At 42.7% G+C, this 18,180-nt stretch overlaps 1 protein-coding gene across 1 annotated transcript in view; it reads right to left on the minus strand.

Moving 5' to 3' along the window:
* LOC103588259 (kalirin) overlaps positions 1 to 18,180 on the minus strand; it is a gene marked incomplete at its 3' end in the record, with an annotated part of 440,967 nt that overhangs the window by 156,860 nt on the left and 265,927 nt on the right. The window contains exon 6 of the mRNA XM_008569903.1: positions 2,271 to 2,393. Within this exon, the coding sequence (XP_008568125.1) occupies positions 2,271 to 2,393 (123 nt within the window). The remainder of the gene's footprint in view (positions 1 to 2,270; positions 2,394 to 18,180) is intronic.

Raw genomic sequence — 18,180 nt, forward strand, 5'->3', positions numbered from 1 at the left:
TTTTTTTTTTTTTTTTTTCCTTTTTGTCTTTTTTCGTGACCGGCAACGGATCGCAACCCTCGGTGTTGCGCCCACACCTCACTCAGCCAGTGAGTGGCCGGTCTGTATGTGGGATCCGAACCCTCGGCGGGAGCACCACCGCACTCCCAAGCGGCGCACTGTAGCAGTGCGCCACCAGGCCGGCCCCGAGTTCATTTTCTTAATCACCTGAGATCAATTGCTTTGCTCCTCTGTGAGTAAAGTGAGCCAGAGATGAGAAATACTTACAGGAGACTGGTTGGAAGGGAATGACTCTTTACATTTAGATGCAGACACAATACTGTTGTGGCCAAAATTGGTAACACAATCAGTGTTGATGATTTCCCTGCCTGGTCTCAAAGCCTTCTATCTTGCAGCCAGAGTGATCTGTCTGTGCAAATCTCATGATGTTCACCTCTACCCAACACCCTTCAGTGGCTCTCTGTGCTAGTCATTAGGGCTGTTCACAACCATCCCACGCTCTCCTTCCCTCATGTGGTAGGACTGCACATCCCCAATGACTTGAAGTGAGATGTGGTGGTGTGACAGCACTGGCCAATGAGATGTGAGCTGATGTGTTACTTCTAGGAGAAAGGCTTCAGAGCAGCATGTGTACTGGCTACATGCTTTGTCTGGCAAGGCAACTGGCAGCACCTGAGATGGGAGCTGCTTCAACAGCCCAGTCCGAGTTACTGTGATGAGCAGAGCTGCTACCAACTAGTGATGAGGGTGTGATAGGAGCAAGAAATATACCTCTGTTGTTTTAAACCACCGAACTTTAAGATTCTTAGTTAACTCAGCATATCTCTATCATTGCACATATCAAGCTACACCATGACTGTCTGTGTTTTTCTCTCTCCAAATAGACACTAAACAACTGGAGGCCATAAATTTTTATTTTTCAGTGTGTTAACTCCAGTGCATAGCATATTTTTAAGAACCTGGTAGAAAATGAAATTCTCTTCCTTCTTAGCTTCTGTGATCCTCCATGTTTATGTTTTTCTAACACTTGTCCAACACCCAGCATCACCAGCTGCAATGGTAAGGAGTGTCTGATTTTCAGATATATGGGGAGTGGTGGAGCTATTCTTCTGGACAAACAGTGCAAGAAGGAAGAGCTGGCAGAGGGGGGCAGAGAGAGATGCAAAGGCATACTTAGGCAGAAGGCATTTGGGATAGAATGGGATTAAGGAGGATTTCAAAATAAAGCTTTGGGGTAACCATGTGGAAAAAATAGCATCCCAAAGTGTTAGGTTTATGAGGGATCACAGGTACCTTCTGAACCAGACTCCTACATCCTCATCATTATCATAATACCAGCATTTACTGATGACTTACTATGTGCCAGGCACAGTTCCAATTGTTTTACAATTAACTCACTGAATCTTCACAACTTCATAAGGTAGTAATTATTATTTCTATTTTACAGATGAAGAAACTGAAGTGCAAAGAGGCAAAGTAAATTCCTTATGGCCACTCAGCTCTATATAGCCCTCTCTGAACTCAGCATCTGCTTGAACTCCCCATCATTGGGAGCTCACTCACTCTGGCTGCATCCCACCCCAGCCCCAGCCCCCAAACCACGTCCTGCTTCCCTGGACATTTCTGCCCCCTAGACCAATATAAAGCAATTCTATTCTCTTCTCTCCAACACAGCCCTTCAAATATTTGAAGGCAGCAATCATGTGTCCCGTAGGGTTCCTCTTCCCTAGTGTAAACAGCCCCAATTCACTCAACCATTTCCAATGTGCCATAGCTTAAGGCCCCTCACCATCTCAGCTCAGTGACTCAGACATGCCAGGGTCTGAAAAACGTCAGTTAAGTCAGCGGAGTGGAACTGGTGACTCGCCTTTCTTCTAGTCTTGTGCTGAGCTAATGTACCATCTCAGCTCAGTGACTCAGACATGCCAGGGTCGGAAAAACGTGAGTTAAGTCAGCGGAGTGGAACTGGTGACTCGCCTTTCTTCTAGTCTTGTGCTGAGCTAATGCCTCCTAGTACCCCAAGTGCATTCCTTTGATGGTGTAAAGCAGCATCCAGAGGCAGAAATGGGGCCATACATAATCTGCTGCAGGAACAGCTGGCTGGCCTTGTGCCCTGCACAGGTCCCCACTGTAGCAAATGGAATGCTAAAGGGTCCACATGTTCAGAGTTCCTTATTCTTACTCAGGTCTGCCCCTCCCCCTCTCCCCCAGTTCTCTCTCCCCTACCCTCCTGTCCCAGAGGTGGTGCTAAGAACAGCCCCTGTGCTCACCATGGAGTTCATGGCAAAGTGATTGTGCTGCGTCTGAAGGTCTAGGGCGTGCTGGTAGCTGACTCCAATCTCCGTGTGGCTCTGGAGGAATAACTCCTTGTTGTGGCTTATCCAGTCGAACATCTGGAGGGGACAAGAAGGGACAGAGTAATCAGAAGGGTCATTGGTCCAACAGGGCAAAACATTCAGAGCTACTGGAAGGGGGGGATAAAAAGCCCTCCTGCTGGTGCCCGGTGAGAATCGTCACCATTCTCAGAGTCAGGGTGGGCCACAGCCTGGTTTCCCAGGACAGCCCTCGCTTTTACAATAAGGACCCACCAGCAGCCACGGTGTTGTTCCACAGAGCCTAACGGGAAAAGAGAAAGAGTGAGATAATCAGGGAGTAGGCAGAGGAAGCTGTTTACTCTCTCCAGCTACTACCCCTCTGTAAAAAACTTTTAGAAAGCCTCAAAGAGGCCCCATGTTTGCTTTAGGGACCCTGAGGGGACAAGCCAGGAGACCTAATCTATTCCCAACTGCACTAGTAAGAGAAAGAAACCCTCATAGAAAAAGCACTAGGGCATCCTTGTCCACCCTTGTCCTACTTACACACTGCCCCCACACACACACTGTTGAATTGATTCTGAACTGAAACAACTTTTCTTGTAATTCCACAAACTCCAATTCCAGGGTTTCTGCTATAACCCACCAGGAACCAGAAGAGGAAGACTTTAAGGGGAGAGTATGTCCTGCTTGGTGCTAGCACAGTGGGCATTGAGCCGTTTTCCTCCTCTTCTCCATACCCTGGTTTTCATTTAGGTATCCACCCCTCCTCCCAGCAGCCTGCACACCAGAACCCCAGCTCTAAGGGGTTCCTTGCTCTTCAGGACACCAGACCCAAGCCAATCAGTGCATGCCATTTCCCAACCAGTAGGATTGTCTCAGTAAAAGAATGTGATCCAATTCAGTACAATAAAGTGTGAGGGAAAGTTTGCTAGAAACTTCTGGAGAGAACAGAACCATAGTTCTTTAGATACAGCTTCTCTTCCTCTGATACTGTAATGTGTGGCCCTGACTTCAAATTACACCATACCCCTGGCAGCCTGAGGGTGATGCCAAGGGGTAGAGAAAGGGTGAAGCCAAGACAACTGCAGGAAACAGGCAGAGACCTGACTGAGCCTTGCCTGATCTCCACTTTTCTCTGGACTGCCTTAGGACCTGAGCTGAGAAATCCTCTTTATCATTCAAGCCCATTGAAGTTGGATTTTCTGTAATTTTCCACGCAGAGCAGTCAAGTGATATAGCCAGGAAAGGTGTGCAATGGTACATTTGGAGAAGAGGATTGCTCTCCTTGGGACTGATGCTCCATAGTTTGGGATGGACTAAAGACTGCAGCCCACCTGCAGAGGGGAGCAGAGAGGAGCTGAGCACAAGAACAGGCAGAGAAACTGCAAAAATTGTGCCAGCTTTCCTGGAGGCAGAACCACAGCCTTATTCCATTATTTCCCTTGAAATAGAGGGGTGAATTTACTTTTTCACTAATATTCAGTCAACATCTATGGGACATTTGCTATATGCCAGGCCTGAGCACAAGAACAGGCAGAGAAACTGCAAAAATTGTGCCAGCTTTCCTGGAGGCAGAACCACAGCCTTATTCCATTATTTCCCTTGAAATAGAGGAGTGAATTTACTTTTTCACTAATATTCAGTCAACATCTATGGGACATTTGCTATATGCCAGGCACTGTCCAAGGCAACAGAGGCAAAAATGACTAAAATGTGGTTCTTGAGATGAAGTGGCTTGAAGGCCAGTATGGAAAGCTGACAGGAACTCAGATACAACCTTAGTACCACACACCTCAATCAAAATTACAACTCGAAAAAACATACCTATCAGTAGAGGCCAGTATGGGCTACTGGGGAGCATGCAGCAGGGTATCTCACCTGCCACTGATGGAGTGGGGAGGATGAAGAGCAGAGAGGCTTCCCAGAGGAGGTGACACCTGAGTTGAGCCTTGACTCAGGTAGGAATAGCCGGGCAAAGGCCAATGGGATACGCACTCCAGGTAAAAGTGGAGGAGCAGAGGGGCAGAACTGGGGGGAAGTCCAGTGTGCCAGGGGACGTGAGAACACCTCAGCTGTGCTTCTGGAGCCTGATATCAAGGAAGAGATGTGGCTGGGAAGGTAGATGGGACAGGCCAATCACGAAGAGCCCTGCACACAGCCTTAGACCATGTGCTGTCAGCAGCAACGTGTCGATGGAGGGTTTTAAGTAAGCAGTGAAGTGAGCTCTGATAGCAGCATGGGATGTGGACTGGAGAGGGAGAGAGGGAGCAGAGAGAATGCTTAGGAGGCTGTTTCAGTAATCCTGGTGGGGTGAGAACTGGAAACCTGGATTAGGGGAGTGGGAGTAGAGTCTGAGGAGCGGGAAGACTTGGGAAGAGGTGAAGAGCGGAGGGAGAAGAGGGCAAGGATGACCCAGGGAGATTTCTGGTTTGGCATCCCCGATCCTTGTAATAAAAGGTGCCACCCCCACAGGTGCTGCCTAAAGAGGAGGGTAGGAAGCATGGCTGAAGGTGGTGGAATGGTGGGTTCCATTTTAGATGTGCTAAGTTAGAGAGGGTCATGAGAGTTTCAAGAGGAGGTGTCCTGTGGGCAGCTAGACTTATGTATCTGGAGGTCAGGAGAGAGATAGCAGGGCTGAAACAACTCACAGCTGAATATAAAAACATCACCTTCTGAAGGCAAACATGCATGATTTAGGGATTTTTCTCCCTTTTGAATTACCTAGGTCACTTCTGTCTATCTACACTGACAAAAGGAAAGGAAGAAAGTACCATTCAACACTTTCAAGTGCAGTCAGAGAATTTGCTTCAGGCTGTGGCTCCTGCAGAGGCCAGGTCAATGTCTGTGCTGCGAGCAGCATCCTGTGTCCACCAGCCCCATGTTGCCAGTTCCCAGGCACTTGGTCAGTGCTTTATTTATTTATTTTTTCTTTAATTATTATTAAGGACAAGGAGGAAAAAAAGACAGGTGCCCCAGGAGTTTAGAAGACTCGCATTCTGTAATTTTTACTCTTTAAAATTCTGCCTCTCAACCCCATTTTTAAATGATTTCTCATCTCTTTTCCTCATTGACAGAAGAATCAATAAAGTTAATGAAAATCTGAAATGCCTGAAGTCCTTGGAACTTTTGATGAAAAGACTCACTCTATATACTTTCTTGGATATCTCAGTGGCCGAGAACTGACCTTCCCTGTATTTTATTTCAGCGACTCTTTAGATATGCAAATAAGCAGCTGAGTTAAGTGCCAGCACCAGAATGATTAGATTGCTTGGCGCCAGGTCCCTGCTGGACTGCAGAGCAAGGAGAGATGAACACAGGCCAATTAGGGTGGAAAGCAACACAAACGCTAGTTAAAAGACAAGTGAGAGTTGAGACTGTTGCAGGAATTGGGCACCTGGTTGAATTGGCTTCTTACACAGTGAGGTCTGTGCCCATGCCATGCCACCTGTTTCCACATTTGGAGCCCACATTTTGGGAAAGTTTAGCTTGTGCTGGAGGTAGTGCACCAAAGAAGTGACACACATCTCACTCAGGCAGACAAGAAAAGACCTGCTCAGGGGACTAAATAGTTCCGTCTGATATCAGGAACCAGGGTTTCTCTCAGATGTCTGTTTCTTAAGGGACAATCACGTCTTCTCTGGGCCTAAACTTGCTGCCTACTTGTATATAACCCTCACCCTTGCAATCCTGGCTGCCTGCAAGGGTCACAGTCATTTCTGTTGCATTCAGTGGAACTGGTTGTAGAGACAGAATGTGTGTGTGCATACATGTATGTGTGTGCATGTACTCGTGTGTGTGCAGTCAAGTGGAATAAGGACTGGGCTGGCTCCGGGCCTAGGTCTGTCACTAACTCCCCATGAGACTATGGGCAAGTCACTTCATTTCTGGCCTTCTCCCCATTTGCAAGGGAATGGAGGTAAGCACCTGATTTACAATAGACTCAATTGGAAACTTACGGGATACATTTTTTTCCATTTGAAATAAAAAATAGTTTTATTGAGTCTCCTGGATCAGAAGGTATATTCATTGCTATATCTTACATTTCCAACTTTTTGAATAGAAGAATGTCAGTGAGAAAACTGGCATTGTTTTATAGCCAGAGAAAGGAAGCTTCTTCGTCTCAGCCCTGACATTTGTCTGGGGTGCTTTCCAGTTCAAAATGACCATTCGCACACATCATCTGATTGCATGCTCAAAACACTCCCACAAGCTGCTATCATCAGGCCCACTTCACAGATGGGGAAACAGGTTCAAAGAAGTGAAGTCCAAGGCATAGGATCCATTCATTCTACCCAATGCCACATTCACTGAGTGCCTGTTGAACCACACTCTTGGGACACTGCCCTACCTCCTGCTCACGTGGCTATAAGACTCCTCTGCCTGAGCTCCACAGGGCAGGTACCCTCCAAACGGCAGATGCCAGCGCACTGTGGTGCTCCAGTGGGGTAAGGTGATGTCCCCCACATGAAGCCATTCACTCACCAATACCCATCTTCCTCGTCCTCCTCCACTGCCTGCCCTATCAAGAGAAAGTTCAGATGCCTGGGGACAGCTGATTCAAACAGCTCTACTTTTCTCAATAAATACTTTGAATGAATGAATGAGTTGGCCCTAGGCTCTAGGGTTGCTAATCTCCAGACAAAAGGACCCCTTCTGAGCTCTCTTCCAGCTAGGATATTTTATGATTTGATCTAGTTGAATTTGGCCCTCTGGAATAAACTTGAACTAGACTGATTCCAATGATGTAAAGAAAAAAAAAAAATCTTCCAGTGGTTTCAAACTTCTTGATGTCTTTCTTTTTTGAAAAGCTACAAATGGTAGGTTCAACAAAATGTAATATAACAAAAAAATTCCTCCAAGAGGAAATTTCATGTCTAAATAATGAAATTTTATCTCTTTGTCTGAAACCAACATAGTTTTGTCTCATTAAGAAGATAGATGTTACATATAAGCTACTTGGGGTGTTTTTTCTTTTTGTGTTTTAGTTTTAATTAAGCTAAGTAATTTATGTTAGCTAAAATTTAGTGAAAATAAACAAATCTGGCTCTTAATAAATAGTAAATGTTAAAGGAATCTATTTAAATGCAAATTAGGAAAATAAACAGAAACTTTTTTCTCCTTTTTCTTTTAAAGATGGGGATAGCTAAAAGGTTATGATTGTTCTGTTCTTAATGAAGCATAAACTATTTCATAGAATAAGGAGATTAGGTAAGGTTCTTGTGTTTATTTTCCTTCATTTGCCAAATTTAGCAATACCATCTGATTTAGAGTTTTAACTTTCAAACCACCTTACTATCTATTGTTAGTATTTTATACTGTCTCTAATTATAGATTCCATTGGTATTAGAGAGTTCATATTCAGCCTTAATGAGCTGATTAAGAGCACAGAAAACAACCAGTGGATTTTCTTTGCCAAACTATGCACATTCAACTATGTCCCCTACAACCTGTTTGTATACTACAATGACCCATCCATACAAGCTTGTGCCCCAGAGAGAACAACCCCCTTGCAGGTGAACCTTGTTATAACTGGGAAACTAGGTGTCTAGTCAATTCCAAAATAAAACTTTATGTGTGTTAGAGTGAAAACAACAGAGAATTCAAATCAGTACAGACTCTGCTGTATAAACTTTCCTAAGTTTTAACATTGGTCTGAACCTCAGTTTCTTATCTTTAAAACAGGGAGGAACAATTTACACTATTGAAAGCTTAGGGTAACAGGGAGATTCAAATAAAATGATGGATATTAGTATGATTTATTAAGTGCTACATACCCGATAGATTTTTAAACCCATATAATGAGCATATTCTATTGCATGTATTTCCTAATTGTTTTCATTTACAGCACAAAACAGATGAAAGGCGTGAATTTAAAATAGCAGAGATTCACTTAACTGCAAAATTACCATGGTATCCAGACAAATACGTTGAAAAGAAAAAAAATTCACCATAGGCTAATGGGAATCACATCTGCAGCTTATATATAAACACACTCCACAGCCTGCCCACCCAGAGATGTATCCCCAGGGCAACCACAGGGCACTGCACTCGTCTATCCTCCCCCACCGCCTCCATCTTCACACACACTCAGGGGCCCCTGGGTGCACTTGCCCACACATCACTGAGAGACCTTTAAGGCCCTCAGCGCTCTGCCTGAGGGCACAGGTGTCTTCCTGCAGCCCTTGGTTGGCCTGACCAGGAACCTCACTTCCACTTGCCTTGCTTCCAAACTCCCTCTTCTCCACTCTCTCTGCCACAGCCCAACTCTTTCACTATTAGAGACTCAGTTCCTTTGTCTCTCGACAGTTTTTCACTCAGAAGAGATGCCTATTAAAATGCAATTTTTCCTTAAATCCCTCCTGAAATTAGTTTATCCTGGATATAGAAACAGCTCAATAGGAAAGCAAGGCACTTTGTGAGCACAACCTAGGGATAAGATCTTAAAATGAGGTGTCAGAGGAGCCCTAGACAGAAGGAGAGAGGCCCTAAAAACAAAGTAGATGGGAACCAAAGGTAAATTTCCCCTACTTTACAATTCTGCCTTCACAGGAACTCTGACTGACCCCAGAGCACATATTCTTGGGCAAACAGGGCAACACACAGACCTTATGGGTGTGTTCTGGCCCAGGACCCTTAAGACCCTTCAACCCTGGTTTTCAATTATCCCCTCTCCTAGGACTGAGCTTTCCTGCTTTTCCAAAGCAATATGAAGGGAGAGAGAAAAAATAAAGGACCCTAAAATGTGGACCTAATTTCCAGGTCCCAAGAATTCCTCACCATAAGGAATTTGACACTTCCCCTGTTCTGTATCCTACAAATCCGGCAGGCCACGGGGGATTCAAGGTTCTGAAGAAATCATCATTACACTGGTATCTACAGACAGGGGAAGCAGCTGAGTCATGGGCCTGATAGGCAGTAGGTGTAATAAATATCTATTGAAGGAGAGAAGGTGATCTGGACTCTGCCTGTTTTACTTTATGTTCTTGGCAGGTCAGCTGGCATACTTTCATATATTGTATAAAAGAGGATTTTTTTAACATTTTTTTTTTTGCATTTTTGTCTTTGCCATAAATCCTGTCTGCTGTAGGGAGAATAGCTCAGCCTGGTTACCTGGGAGACACCATCACTGTATCCTTAGTAATCTGCCAGGATGCCAAAAAATTTCACCAACCAGGCTGTGTCTCTGACCCGTAAACATGTTATAGATCCCTAGCACATTTCTTACATCTTTCATACCCAAATTCCTTAAATCTCAAATCCCAGGTCTAGCATCCTTACATGTTGCTCATAATCTAGAATAGTCCTGATTTCTCTGTGAAACAGCCAAAAGTCCCACTGTAAGCAAAGGGTTAATCAAATTCTTTCTCTTATTGCATGGTAACCTGACCTTTAGTTAACATCCAAGTTCTGTTTCCCAGAAAATGGATAAAGACTATATGAGCCAACATGTTACTAAATCAAGTTTCTTATGGTATAAACACCCTCTGCTTGGCCAATTTTATCTGGATTGGGAGGAACTATAAATGAACTGTAAATGCCTGATGGGGACACCATACTTTGGACTTCCCTGAGTGTGGTGGCTCTTGTAACTGGCATGTCCATTTCAGGGACCCTAGAAGCTGTGCCAATGGAGATGTTACAAGAAATATTGGCTCCCATGGGGCATGGAGTTTTTAAGCCATGGCAGCTCCCACAGCTGCCCAACGTGGATCTTGTCTACTTGCATGTGAGCTGGACTGCTGCAAGGACTGCTCTGCTGTCAAGCTGTAGTTCCCATTTTATATCTTTCTCAGTAGTTCAGTGCCAAAAGTGACCCATGGTAGTCTCCTAAGACTGAATGTTAAGTAGAGCCTAAGAAGATTCCCTGGTGGGTGTTGTACCCATATTTTAGAGCCAAACTGTACTGTCAAACTATACCTATGACAGTACTATGCCTCTCCTGTCTTCCCTTTCTCCATCCTCCTTTCTCATTTTCAATTTCTCTCCATAGTAGCAATAATGATAATTGCAACAACAATCATAGCAACTAACATTTATTAAATGCTCTCTATGTGCCAGACACTATTTTAAGTACTTTTTACACATATTAACCTACTTCGCCCTCTGAATAACCTCACAATTATCTCCCCAGTATTAATCCCCAATATTATCATCTTCATTTTACAGAGTTGGAAACTAAGGCACACAGAATTTAATAACTTGCCTAAAGTCACACAGCTAATAAGTGGCAGAGCTAAGATTCAAACCCAGGAGGTCTAGTTTCAGTGTTGATGTTCTTAACCCTGATGCTACACTTTTAAATGAGCTCAGAGCTTCATTTGGCCACTCCTTCCCTTTATCACCAAACTTTGAGAAATGTGTTCTGACCCTGTTGCCTTTGTTTTCTCTCCATTCACTTCCTCTATAAGCCCTTGTAATATGGTCTGCCATTACTACTTTCCTGAGTCTGCACGCAAAATGAAAACCAGCCACCTCCTAGTTTCTGAGTTCTTTATTCTGTCAGTTCTCATTCCCTTTGTTTTTGTTTGGTTTTGGAGTTTTTTTGGAGCTTTTCTTTTTTTAAATTTTTTTTTATCAGAATATAGTTGATTGTACATATCTGTGGAGTACAGAATTGAGTATCAATACCTGTGTGCAATATCTGATGTTCAAATCAGGATAATTAGTATATTCAACATTGTACAACGTAATCAATTTTCATGGCCCTTTACCAATTCCTGCTTCCCCTCCCACCCCTGCTTTCCCACATCTACTAACTTCAGTTCTGTTCTCTTCTTTTGAAAGTTAAATTATTATGATTGTTGTATCTTTCTTTTTCTATCTGTTTTTGTTTTTGCTTTTTAAGCTCCCACTTATAAGTGAGGAATGTGGTATTTCTCTTTCTGTACCTGGCTTATTTCACTTAACATAATTTTCTCTAAGTTCATCCATTTTGCTGTGATTGGCAGTATTTCAGTATTTCATTCTTTTGTATGGCAGAGTAGTATTCTATTGTGTAAATATGACACATTTTCCTTATCCAGTCATCCAACAATGAATATTTAGGTTAGTTCCAACTCTTGGCTATTGTAAATAGAGCTGCAATAAACACGGGGTGTAGGTATCCCTTTGACATGATGATTTTCATTCCTCTGGATATCTACCCAGCAGTGAAATTCCCAGATCGTATGGCAGTTCTATCTGTAGGGTATACCATATAGAGGTTCCTCAAAAATAATGGCTGCACCAATTTACAGTCCCACCAATAGAGAAGGAGGGTCCCCCTTTCTCTGTATCCTTGCTAGCATTTGTTATTCTCTGTCTTTTTGATAATAGCCCATCTAACTGGGGTGAGATGATATCTCAATGTGGTTTTGATTTGCATTCCTCTGATGCTGAGTGATGTTGAGCATCTTTCATGTGTCTGTTGGCCATTTGTATATCTTCCTTTGAGAAATGCCTATTCAGTTTCTTTGTCCATTTTTTAATCAGGTTATTTGTTTTTTCACTGTTAGGTGTTTGAATTCCTTGCATATTCTGGATATTAATCCTTTGTCAGAGGCATAACTTGCAAATATTTTTTCCTACTCTGTAAGTTGTCTTTTCACTGTGAATTATTTCTTTTGCTGTGCAGAAGCTTTTTAGTTTGATATAATCCCATTTGTTTATATTTCCTTTTGTTGCCTGTGCTTTTGGGGTTGTATTCATAAAGTCTTGCCCAGTCGTACTTCCTGAAGTGTTTCCCCTATGTTTTCTTTTAGGAGTTTTATAGTTTCAGGATACAGAGTTAAGTCTTTAACACATTATGGTATATGGTGAAAGGTACAGATCTAGTTTCATTCTTCTACAGATGGATGTATAGTGTTCCCAGTGCCACTTTTCAAAGAGGCAGTCTTTTCCCCAATGTATGTTCTTGGTGCCTTTGTCAAAGATCAGTTGGATATAAGTACGTGGGCTCATTTCTGGGTTCTCTATTCTGTTTCATTGATCCATGTGTCTGTTTTTATACCAGCACCACACTGTTTTGGTTACTATAGCTTTGTAGTATAATTTAAAGTCAGGTAGTGTTATGCCTTCAGCCTTTTTTTTTTGCTCAGTATTGCTTTGACTATTTGGGGTCTTTCGCTGTTTCATATGAATGTTAGGATTGTTTTTTCTGTTTCAGTGAAGATTGTCATTGGTATTTTGATGGGGACTGCATTAAATCTGTAGATCACTTTGGGTGTTATGGACATTTTCACAATGTTAATTCTTCCCATCCAAGACACTGGGATTTCTTTCCATCTTTTTTTGTGTCCTCTTTCATTTATTTCAACAGTGATTTGCAGTTCTCATTGTAGAAATCTTTCACCTTCTCTGTTAACTTTATTCCTAGGTATTTTATCTTTTTGGTGACTGTCATAAATGTGCTAGCTTTCTTGATTTCTTTTTCTGCTAGTTCATTGCTGGAGTATAAAAATACTACTGATTTTTGCATGTTGATTTTGTATCCTGCAACTTTACTGAAATTGTTTATCAACTCTAAAAGATTTTTTTGAAGAGTCTTTAGGCTTTTCTAACATATAGGATCATGTCATCTGCAAACAGGGATGGTTTGACTTTGTCTTTTCCAATCTGGATGCCTTTTATTTCCTTCTCTTGCCTGATTATTCTGGTTAGTACTTCCAATACTATGTTAAATAGGAGTCATGAGAGCAGACATATTGCATCAGAATCATATGCAGTCCTTTCTGATACTCCACCCTGTCTGGCCCCCTAGACTAGGTCACATTCAGTGGCAGGCCACCTGGCTACAAACATGATGAGCTTCTCTCCCTGCTTTTACACGTCTCTGCCCAACACCAGATTCTCTCAGGAGAGCCAGTGCTTTCACACACTTGAACTCTCTTCGTCTGGCCCCCTAGACTAGGTCACATTCAGTGGCAGGCCACCTGGCTACAAACATGATGAGCTTCTCTCCCTGCTTTTACATGTCTCTGCCCAACACCAGATTCTCTCAGGAGAGCCAGTGCTTTCACACACTTGAACTCTCTTGCTTGACACATCATGTCTAATTCTCAGCATGACAAAAATAATAGCAACACCCTAATTTTGAAAGCTCACCAATCCTCCAATCCTACACTGATGTAACCAAACTTGCTTCCACTCCCCTGGCTGCCCCTCCATGGCTTCCCTTTGTGTCCCTCATACCCTTACTGCGACAGTCTGAAAAGTGGACCTCAGCCCTCTACCCTTCATGCATCAGACCCTATCCATTTGAAAATTCATCCAGGCTCAGAACTTCAACAATACTAACAGGGTTTCCTATCTCATGTGTCACACCCTGAGCCAAGCACCTCCACAGTTTATCTCAAGTAGTTCTTAAATAATGCTATAAAGAAGGTACTGTTAATTCCATTTTAAACATGGTAAAAACTCACTATGATGAGGTGAAGTAAATTGCCTAAGATCACACAGCTTGTAAGTGATGAAGACAAATTTACAATCCAGTGTCCATCTGAACCTAAATCCCAGGCAATTTCCTCTATTCAAGGATGCCCTCTCACCACAACTTCCCAGATAACTGACAAAAATAAATAGGTGCCAAGCTCTACACAATGAGCTTTACACATGTTATCTCAATCCTCATGACAGCCCTATGAAGTAATAATACCATCAGCACCACATTTTTCTAGGTGAAAAAACAGATTCAGAGAGATTAAATAAATTGGTCAAGGTCACAGAGTCAGGGTGGCATAGTGAAGACTCAAATCAAGGTCTGCATGACTCCAAGATCCACACTTTTAAACCACTATTAAATTGTCTCCCAAATAACACCTAAATCTCAGACCACTTCTAGTCACATGGTATCTGTGGATTCACAATGAACATGCGGTTCCTATGGACTCAACGGGAATATCCTCCTGATGTTCTGCCAACATCTCAAACTACTATGTCAAAACTATTACCTTCTCCTGACTCCCCGCATCTTCACCCCACCCCCCAGAGCCCATCTTGTTCTTTCTTTCCTCAGATAACTCTGAAATACAACCTTTGCTTTCCATTTACATGCTACTCTCCCTCAGTCCCCGCCCCTGCCTGATTACTGCAATTATTTCACTACTGGTCTCCCTGACTCCATTCTGTTCCTTATACCAAGTCATCTGCCCCACCAGATTCACTGCTCTAATGTACTGCTTTCAGCATGTCATTCCCTCAGTCAAAACACCAAAACCAGAACCAACAACCTATTGTTACTGTTATCTACAAGCAAAATCCAATCTCCTTAGCTTGGCCTTCAAGGCCTCGCCCCCAGACTGCTCTGAATCCGCCTTACCCTATTATTTAACACTACCGCCCTACACCAAGCAGCCTTTCCAGACAAATTGCTTTATTTCTTACAATGCAAACATACCATACCATGTTCATTCCACCCCCACATTGGTGCCCATATCTTCCTCCCAACCCCAGGAAATGCTCTAAGCTCAAATCTCCAACTTATTCCCTCCCACTCTTCAAAATTGAAGTCTCACCTCCTCCAGATGCCTTCCTTGACCAAATGAGCCCATTATGACTTCTTTTCCTGCTAAACATATTTCTCTAGTGTCTAACATAATAATTTATAAACCCAACCTTAATTCAGAATTATCTGAAATGTTTTCTGAAAAAATACAGCATCCTAGGCCCTACCCTTGAGATTCTGGTTGAATATGAGCTCTCCAGGTGATTCTGATTACTTGCATTTTTATTTTAAATGTTCATGAGGAGACTTATTATCTGTCCATGATGAGGTAGCTCATATCAGACTTAACCCTACCATCTATAAACAGTTTGAAGGCATTGGTCAACAACCAACATAGACTGATGATCCTTGAAGGAAGGGAAACACACAATGTAAGTCCCATATTGACCCCAGCTTTCTCCCTGAAAGTATTTTTCAAACTGTAGAGCAGAGAAAAATAGGAGCTGTACAGAGAGCAGCAACGATCTTGATGCATATAAAAAATAGAGACTAGAGTTCAGGGCTGGTAAAGTGGCTGAGATTTGGGTGACAGGAGATTAGAGAGAAAGAAACTGCAGAAAAGGAGCTCTAAAAATCTTCATTAAAATTTCCTTGGGGTCCTTGGCCAAATCCAAAGCTATGCATATGCAAGTAAGACTTTGGAAATTCTAACAGAAAACAGCTATGAAAGGTGAGGTATATTAAGAGCTGAACAGAAAGTTTTGAAGTCACACAGTGCTGGGGAAATTCTGGGAGTTCTAATTCAAACAGTGTGAAGAAACATTGATGAACAATCTGAACATTCAGTTGGAATCCCAAAAATACAAGTCTCTTGGAGTAAGAGCCATATCCTAAGAAAAAGGGCTATACCCCAGGATTAATGAAAAGATGGAAGTAGACCTAACATAGCAAAGCCTAAATCAAGGCTCACCAGGATCAAGACAATCTGTTGGTAATTTAACTGCATCCTAGAACACTTAACAATATTTGGAGAAAGAAAACCTAATCAAGAGCCTCTACACAGTGTATCATCTACAATATCCAGTATACAATATAAATTACTCTATGTATGCAGAGATATGGGAAAGTGACTAATAATTTAAAAAATAAAATAGTCAATAGAAGCAGACCCAGAGATGATCCAGATGAGAATTAGTAGACAAGGCCCTCCAAATAACTATGATTAACATCTTATCTTAAAGAAAATAGGGGTGAAGGGACAGAACCGATTAAAGATGGAACACTGTGACAGAAAATTAGAATCTATAATAGGAATTACATGGACACTCGAGAACTGCAAAATAAATATCTGAACTTAAGAACTCCTTGGGTAGGTTTAATAGTGGGATAGATACAGCAGAAAATAGGATTAATGAACTTGAAAACAAATCAGTAGACAATAGCATACTGACACACAGACAGAAAAGCAAATAGAAAGTACAGAACAGAGCAGAAGAGATACGAGACATAGCTACTAGGTCTAGTAAAGTTCTGTCCAATAAAATTTCCTGTGATGATAGACATCCTCTGTATCTGTGCTATCCAGTAGGGCTGCCACGAGGTACTTGGGCCTGTCGAAGACTTAAAAAGTGGCAAGTGTGACTAATAGGTCTAGTAAAGTTCTGTCCAATAAAATTTCCTGTGATGATAGACATCCTCTGTATCTGTGCTATCTAGTAGGGCTGCCACGAGGTACTTGGGCCTGTCGAAGACTTAAAAAGTGGCAAGTGTGACTAAGAAACTGAGTTTTAAATTTTATTTATTTCTAATTAATTTAAAGTGAAGTTTAATTAGCCATATGTGGCTAGTGAGTGACTACCCTATTGGATAGTATAGGTATAACACAGGCAGTATTAGAGTCCCAGAGGAAAAGAGAGAGAAAATGGAACATGATAGACCCTAGAAAGCTCCTTCTAGAGTAGTATATTGCACATTGACTCCACAACAGCCTTTTCACCCCAGATCATTTGTTCAAACCAATCATACTAATTTTAGTCCCCTTGTTATTTACTGGATCAGGGTTCAGGGATGGGCAGGTCTTAGCCAGTATGAAACAATGAATTAAGAAGAGATTTGCTTGGGGCTTCTGGGAAAGAGAAACCAGTGTCTGTCTGTCTGTTTCTTTCTCTCCCTCCTTCCTGCCATTTCTCGCTCCCACTCTCCCTAACCCCCTCACTGGGTGAAACAATGAAGCATGTTGCTCTGTTACCACTGGCAGTCATCTTATAACCATGAACGGAAACAGCCTTAGGACGAAGCTCCCAGCAGACAACTGAGATCTCAGCAGAGCACTGAGACAGAAAGATCCTAGGTTCCTGATGACAGGCTTGCACAGATACATCAATCTTGAAGCTCACCTTGTCTCTGAATGTCTAGTTAAAATCTGAAATAACATATTTCCTTGATATTTAAGCCAGTTGAAGTGTGGTTTTCCATTTCTTGCTGCCAAAAGCATCCTGATACAAATAGTCACATGTTCATGACGTTTAAGCATGATATTTCATTCATTCTTTTTTTTAAAATTTTTTTTTCCTTTTTTGTCTTTTTTCATGACTGGTAACGGGATCGCAACCCTTGGTGTCACGCCCGTACCAGGACCGGCAACAGGATCGCAACCCTCGGTGTCGCGCCTGCACTGTGCTCAACCAGTGAGTGGACTGGTCTCTATATGGGATCTGAACCCTCGGCGGGAGCGCTGCCGCACTCCCAAGTGCCGCACTCTACCGAGTGCACCACCGGGCCGGCCCTTCATTCACTTCTTGAGCGCTCACTGTATTCCAGACATTGGATTAGAGACTGGTGATAATAGATCAAGGTCACAGTCTAGCGAGGAAGACAATGCATTCAATATTCTGTTAATTTTAATAAAATGTGAAAAGTACTATGAAAGGTATATACTTTGAGCTGACAGCAGAAGAGCACTTGGTCCAACCTGGTAGAGGTACAGGTAGGGAAAAGCATGGATGGCTTCCAGAAGGTGGCAACACCTGAGCAACACTTGAAAGACAAAAGAATTTAGTCAACTGAAGAAGGTGTAGATGGAAAGGGCATCTTAATGAGAAGAAATAGCTTGAGCAAAGGCCTGGAGGCTTAAACAAGAGCATAAAGTAGGAGATGATGAGAAGGGATAAGAAACACAGAGAAGCCAGGCCATAAAGGGGGAAAGGATGCAAGGCAAAGGAACTGGGTCTTTATTCAGCAGAAGTGGGGAATCACCCAAGGGGAGTGGTAGGTTCAGACTTGCTTTTTACGCCAAACTGGGTTTCTACACTGAGGACCCCAGATACACAGGCATTTATCTTTTATTTTTTGTCTTTTTCCGTGTCCGGCAACGGATTGCAACCCTCAGTGTCGCCCCCGCACCGGACCGGGACCGGCAACGGGACCGCAACCCTCGGCGTTGCC

The sequence above is a fragment of the Galeopterus variegatus genome, unplaced genomic scaffold (assembly GCF_000696425.1).
Source record: "Galeopterus variegatus unplaced genomic scaffold, G_variegatus-3.0.2 Scaffold542, whole genome shotgun sequence".
In the NCBI taxonomy this organism is placed as follows: domain Eukaryota; kingdom Metazoa; phylum Chordata; class Mammalia; order Dermoptera; family Cynocephalidae; genus Galeopterus; species Galeopterus variegatus.